Here is a 7,629-nt window from a genome sequence, read left to right on the forward strand (position 1 = left end):
AGTATAAGCAAATCTTTCTTTCCATATTCATAATGATTACCTTTTACTTGCGAGGATATCCTCCAAGCAGAAGTAAAAGGTTGACTCGTGTTTCGGGAGCGCTTAGTTATTTGGTATTCAGGAAGGAGATTCTTCTCAGAAAGGAAGAAATGAACCAATTCTACAGCGAAGCGAGAGTGAAGCAACTCATGAGCAGTCATGTAGTAGTCTCACTGATGTTCAACCATTGCCGCCAAAGAAGAAATTAGCGACAGAAGTATGAAAGATGAAACTAGAAAAATGGCAACTAAAGAACTCCAACGCTTAGTACTTTTGCAGGAGTATAAAACGAGTGTAGTGCAACAACATACTACGAAAAGAAGTTGGAAATGATGCAGCAGCCTGAAAAATCAACACCAAAAACTGTTTCTGACGGAAATCAAACGTATTTTGTTGTCATCATCAAAAGGTGTTATTCGAGTTAATTTTTTTAGTTTAAAGTCAAAACTGTTATTTGAGTCGTTTTTTCTTTTAGTTTAAACAAAAAAACTTATTTCAGTTGTTTTCTTTTTTTAGTTTAAACAGAAAAAACTGTTATTTGAGTTAAATTTTTTTTAGTTTAAACAGAAAATGTCATTTCATTTTCCAAAAATGTGACTTCATTAATTTCATAAATAGCGATTTTGGTTAAAAAATGCCTTGTAAGTTGTAACATTATTTTTAATTATTAAAGTTGTATATTACTATGCTCAAGTTGTTCCTGATTTCCTGTCCCTGTTGGCGAAGAGCTAGTTCATCACGATTGTTGTCATCACAATTGTTGTCATGGTTTTCTTCATCTTCTGTTATCTCTTCAGCTGGCTCGAAGTCAGGATCACCTAAAGTTTTTGCAATGTTATGGAGCACGACACAGTTAACGATTATTTTCGGTACATTTTCCAACTTCACACGACAAACGTATTGTAAGATAGGAAATCGACGTTTCAGTTGGCCAAAGCATCGTTCCATTATTACTCTCTCTTTTTTGAAAAGCTTGTTATATTTTACCTCAGCAGGGGATGTAGGATTTCGATATGGAGTCATGAGACATAGCTCTATCCCATATCCGTCATCACCAAGTAGCACAGCATTAGCTTTAGTTCTTAATTGTAAAGACACTTGTGAATTTCTCCATATCCTTGAGTCGTGCACGGGTCCAGGCCAACTAACATCAACACTAGTGAACATTTCTTTGGCATCACAAGTGGCCTTTTCGATTAATGTACTCATCTCCATGCAGCTTTGGTTTCAGTATCCCCACGTGCATACAATCTATGACACCAATAGCTGTCGGAAACTTATACTTCTTTTGCCATAACTGTTTTGCCTCTCTATTTCTCTATTGGTAGTTGGAAACTTTATCCATTCATTCACATGAGCAATTATGCTATCAACTACTGTATTCCCATTCCGTGATACCGTTGCTTGGCTAACACCAAGTTCTTGACCGATACCTTTTTGATAGCCTGGATTACTGACGTAACGCAAACATATCTTCATTCTATGGAAAGATGACAAGGCGCCTCCCCGAGTTTCTTCATTGGTGCCTAAAAATCTGTCCGCAAGCCACTATACATTTAGTTCTTCAAAACAGAATAACATCTTGAAATCACGATCATGAGTGGGTAAACGGGGCATGTATTGTTTAACATGCCTCACATCCACAAAATCTGCCATCGTGCTGAGAATCGGACAGAACAACCTTTCTCTTCGAACTGCAGTCTGCTACTGACCAGACTCAGCTTTTTCGAAGCATATGCTCTTTATATGAAGTAAAGGCTCCTCTTTATGTGTAACCATTTACTTTTATGTGATTATAAGGATATGCTTTTGCTCTAAAAGTAGAAGCTTTTGCTTGAAACGTTTATGAATACAAGTAGAAGGATTTCCTTCATATTTTGCAAGTATAAGCATATCCTATTCTTTATGAATACGGCCCATTGACTGGGCTGTTGCATGACAAAAGATTGGTAGAAAATAATACCTGCTTTAATTTCACTGTACCATCTGAAATGGTTCGTATGATGAACAGTGATATTTATAATAAGAATGAAACTTAATGCTGATGAAACTGCGGAAGAAATTTTAAAAAACAATTTGAAAAAAGTATTTTTTTTTGTACACAACATAGCCTAGGCTTAGGCCTATGTTCGAAACAATTATCCTAAAACCAGCTAAATGTTATTTTTCTTTCATGTCTGTAGCTACTTATATAATTTGGATAATTGTTTACAACACCACGCTCTCCATTTACTCCAAAACAATGCAATCCTGCAGTTCTCATCTTATTGCACAGTAATTAGGTGGTTATTTAAATTCTGGTTAAGCAATAATTAGCAAGATATGTTGAGGAAGGGGGAAGGGGTTATAAAAAGAAAATAGCTGGGTTTCTTCACCAAACGACTTGGAACTGACATGTCAACATAGTCAACCAAACAGAATTCGTGATGCTAGCGTACATAAACATTAATTCGTGATGCCAGCGTACACTTGATATACTGTATATTCAAAATATACTTAATAAAAATACATTAATTACTCAAAAGTGTCCATAAAATATGCAATTTACAAATAGTGACACTTTTGAGTAATCACTCAATTTTTGATTAAGTATATTTTGAATATACAGTATATCAAATGTACGCTGGCATCACGAACTTCTGTTTGGTTGACTATGTTGACATGTCAGTTCTAAGTCGTTTGGTGAGGAAACCCAGCTATTTTTCTTTATAACCCCTTCCCCCTCCCTCAACATATCTTGCTAATTATTGCTTAACCAGAATTTAAATAACCACCTAATTACTGTGTAAGAAGATGAGAACTGCAGGATTGCATTATTTTGGAGTAAATGGAGAGCGTGGTGTTGTAAACAATTACCATAATTTGTTCTGTCTACAAGAACCTAAGATAAACGTTTAAGAAGTGATGGAAATAGGTAGACTAGCCTCGGCCAAGCGCCTATGGCTTCATGTTAATTATCCCTATGTTATTTACATTTTCCTGTTAATTACTTATTTTTAATACCGTCTGCCATGTTTATTAAGCCACTATTATTGAAATTACGTATATTTTTTGTATTCAGTCAAAGAAATCACAATTCAATGTCAAAAGAAAATTGCCAAATATTTACATATTTTTGCTTGTAGTATGTTATTAATTTCGTAGTTAGTTCTCCTTTTATGAAATTCTAATTTGATGCATACGTATTATTGAATTTTTTTTTAGATTCGTGTAAGAAAAGAAATGAATAGTTGATCACTCCTAATGTACAATTATTTTATTTCTTATTTCATTTTGTATAATCGATCCACGATAAATAGAATTGTCAGAAATTTTAAGAAATGTCCAGAAATTTTGTTGGAAATTCCTCAGAAATTATTCAAGTGACCATCTGGCAACACTGTGTAGGGAAGAGCAACTTCAAGAAGAACCGGCTAACCAATGTTGTTGTTGTTCGAGGACTTCCTAGTAAAACACCCTTTTTAAGAGGATAATCTGTAATGTCATGATGTTACTTAGTAGTGAGGGTGCATGAAGATGTAGCAAATCTCCAGTGCTAACAATGACCCTTGATAAGAATCCTGTTTTTGATCTATTGACGAAATTCCAAAATACGTTTTCAAACAGGGAGCTACCAGTGGAAGTATGGCCTGAGGATGTTGCCCTAGGCAAAGATGGTGCTCGTCGTGTTTTATGTTCTACAGTAAGTCGCATTATTTTTCGTGTTTGAGACAGACTCTTATAATCAATATTCGCAATGGTAACAATTTTCTTGGAGTGATGGAGGGGGGATTAGTGGAAGATTTGTTGCTGAAACTCCCATCAAGGGACAAAATACAATGGCAATAGTTAGCCTTGAAGCTTCCACTGACTTTTTATGTATGGAGAAGATACTTAGTGACGAGCTATATGGAATTCAATCTATTTATCAACAGAAATACATCAAGTTCAAGCATGAATCTACCTTCACGAGAATTTGTTCTGAATATGAAAATGAGGAGTTATCCATCAACAAAGGCAAATTGAAGGTAAAAGATTCATAATTCATTCAAGTGCAAGTTATGTTCCGTTTGACATGAGTGATGAAGAGGTTGCTTCAATCATAAGTAAATATGGCAAGGCATTTGGCGTGAAGCAAAAGTAAATGCTCGGGAAATAGGTATAAACACGTTCTAAATGGTCTTCGGATGGTAATGATGATTAAGAAAAAAGACATTATTGACGTTTATAGTATAAAATTGAAGGAATTATCATTGTGGCACAACTGACAAACAAAAACGTATCGAAGGTGTGGAATAAGTAGCCATTTTGCAGCGGAATGTTCTACTCCATACTTGGAGAGAACTAATATTTTCAGTACTAAGGACTTTCCCGAGTTACCGCGACGATTGATTGATGAATTGATTGATTTGAGGTTTTCTGGCATCCTGACATCTATGGTCATTGACGCCAATATCATTTATGATTTAAAGAGAATAAAGGAATACTCAAAACCATAAAAGCAAAGATGTAATTTTAGAATTTTAATAACTTTCAGAAGACCTGCTTCTAAATTAGAGTAAAGCTAAAAACCAAACAAGCAAATGTCACTTAACTTGAGGATAAAACTAATTAAGACTTAATTAGACTGTGTTGTCAATACCACTTTTACATTTGATGGGAGATTTTATAGAAAAAAATTTGAGATGCAGATGGGCAATTATTTGTCACCAGTTTTATCCAACACTAATATGGAATTTTTCGAAAGTCGAATAGCTTAAGCAATTTCTTTAAACGACATTTTCTGGGCGAGATATTTTGACGATGTATTTGCTATACTGAAAGCTTGCTCTTATATTCAAAGAATTTCAAGTAATCTCAATAATCAAGTCCCCTCCATAGTTTTAATGTCGAAAGAGAAGAAAATAGTGTTATTTCATTTTAGATGTGACAGTCATCAAGTCAACTATGAACTCTAATTCTGCGTATAAGATATACAGAAAATCCACAAATAACAATCTTATAATAGATAACTGTCTTTTATTAGATGAAGCTGTCTGCATTAAGGTCCGTGTTTCTAGAGCCCTCAATATCTGCAGTCCCGAATATATTGACGAAGCCTTTAGAAATATATATCAAATAGGTCTTCGAAATAATTTTACCACCCAAGACAGACGAAAGCTTGACACTTGCAAGAAAAACTTTTTATTTGACCAAAAGGAATTGGATAAGTACACCCAATTTTCTGTCCCTACCATAGCATCCTAATTTTTAAGTCTATTGTCACTACTCAAGATTTATGGGGATTAATACATTTTCTTATCGGAATACCATTAGCAGAATTCTAATTTGTAACACAACTGACAGTAATGAAGGTATAGTTTAAAGATACCATGTAGATGTGGAAATTTTTATATTGGACAATCTGGGAAATCATTAGATAAAAAAATTTTAATTCATACGTATAAGAATAAATAATAAAACTAATGCCACTTGTGTGCATAATAATGAATGTAATCATCTAGTTGATTGGCAAGATTCACAAATTGTTCAAAAACACTGATTTTTCTGGAGATAAATGTCATTGAAGCAGCCTGTACATTTAATAGTAAGATTAAGAAGCAAATGTTAAGAGCAGTTTAGGCCTAACAAAGTTTCCCAGTAAATGTGGGACTACATTAGGGGTCTGCATCGAGCCCTCATCTATTTAATCTGGTCATGGATGTAGTAACCAAAGGTATTAGAGATAAGTCTCCTTGGTGTATGCTTTTTGCTGATGATGTTATACTGTGTAGCACTAGGCGAGAGGTAGTAGAAGAGAAACTGGAGTAGTAGAGAAGAGAAATGGAAAATAGAGGATTGAAGATCACCAGGAAAAAGACAGTATTTGGAATTGAAAAATGGGGAGAATGGGGAAGTTAGTTTACAAGGAGAGAGATTGAAGAGAGTTGAAAATTTAAAGTATTTAGGATCAACAGTTGCAGAGGATGGTGATCTGGGGGCAGAAATAAACCACAGAATACAAGCAGGATGGAAGAATTGGAAAAAAGTGTGTGGAGTACAATGTGACAGGAAAATAGGGGTTAAGTTGAAAAGTAAAGTGCACAGGACAGTTGTGAGACCGACAATGATGTATGGAGCGGAGACGTGGGCAATAAAGAAGACAGAAGAGAAGACGCTGGATGTGGCAGAAATGAGAATGTTGAGATGGATGTGTGGGGTGACAAGAAGAGATAAGATAAGGAATGAGATAATTATGGGTACCACAGGAGTTAGAGATCTATCAGATAAGATCCAAGAAAGTAGACTGAAGTGGTATGGTCATGTCATGAGAAGAGATGAACAGTATATTGGGAGGAGAGTGATGGAAATGGAGGTACAGGGAAGGAGAAGGAGAGGGAGACCAAAGCGAAGGTGGATGGACTGTATCAAGGATGATGAAGGGTGGGACAGAGGTTGATGGAGAACCCTGGCCAGAAACATCGACCCCACATAAAGGTGGGAAAAGAAGCAGACAAAGAAGAAGAATAAGGAGATTAAGATTTTTAATCTATCTCCAAGCATATCTATACATTGGATCCTTTCATTTTATTATTATTATTATTATTATTATTATTATTATTATTAGTATTACTTGTTAAGCTACAACCATAGTTGGAAAAGCAGGATGCTATCAGCCCAATGGCCCCAACAGGGAAAATAGCCCAGTGAGGAAAGGAAACGAGAAAAATATTTTAAGAACATTATCATTAAAATAAATACTTCCTATATAAACTATAAAAAACATTTACAAAAAACAGGTAGACAAATTAAATAGAATAGTGTTCCCAAGTACACACTCAAGCAAGAGAACTCTAACCCAAGATGATGAAAGACCATGGTAAAGAGTTTATGACACTACCCAAGACTAGAGAACAATGGTTTGATTTGGGAGTGTCCTTCTCCTAGAAGTATAAAAAGTCAGTACAAACTTGAAAATGTTATTCAATAGTTTTTGGCTTGGTTCGTTTACTTCAGAGCTTGTCGAAGTTTCTATTACTTGCTGCCCTGTTAATTTGTAATTTCAACTGTTAGGTAGTAATACTATCTTTTTATATTCATTTTTTTTATGATTTGAAGCCTTTCTTGTATGTACAAACTTGTGTTTGTTGCGTAACCTAATACAAACCATGCTATTTACATGGGGGTATTTTGGCGGAGCTGAAATGACGAGCCATTAAATTAAAACGAGGGTTAACTACCCCCTTGCTAATTAGCGGGGGGGGGGGTAGGGAAGGGGTAGCTAGCTACCCCTTCCCCCCTCACACACTGTGAATAGCTCAATTCACTTTTGGCTCGGGTGATGATCAGACGTCTCTGCTCTCACCCTCGCTTGACAGCCTTTAATTTTTTCTGCTTTCTCTTTAACTAGTGTGTGTGAAGTTGGCCTCGACTCTAACAATGCGTACTTACCCTGGACTTCCTAAGCGTTCGTGTGGGACGTTTATGTCCTCTTTGGAGACGGACCCTCACGCCCTTTGCCCCCTTTGCCGAGGTCAACGGTGTGACAAGGAGAATGTGTGCAGTGAGTGCAGGGAGTGGTCTGCCTCCCAGTGCGAGAAGTTTGGCCGTAGACGCAAGAAGAAGCCCAAG

The 7,629-nt window shown here is 35.9% G+C and overlaps 1 protein-coding gene across 1 annotated transcript; it reads right to left on the reverse strand.

Annotated features, from left to right (window-relative positions):
• Positions 1-699: 699 nt before the first annotated feature.
• Positions 700-1,254, reverse strand: LOC137644544 (putative nuclease HARBI1). Its single transcript, XM_068377509.1, has one exon. It carries the CDS (start codon positions 1,252-1,254, stop codon positions 700-702), a length of 555 nt encoding a protein of 184 aa, XP_068233610.1.
• Between the last annotated feature and the right edge of the window lie 6,375 nt (positions 1,255-7,629).

This window comes from Palaemon carinicauda, chromosome 7 (genome assembly GCF_036898095.1).
Source record: "Palaemon carinicauda isolate YSFRI2023 chromosome 7, ASM3689809v2, whole genome shotgun sequence".
NCBI classification, from domain to species: Eukaryota; Metazoa; Arthropoda; class Malacostraca; order Decapoda; family Palaemonidae; genus Palaemon; species Palaemon carinicauda.

Excerpts from the sequence above, each read along its gene's own strand:
- LOC137644544 (XM_068377509.1), bottom strand. The coding sequence starts at position 1,254 with ATGGAGATGAGTACATTAATCGAAAAGGCCACTTGTGATGCCAAAGAA.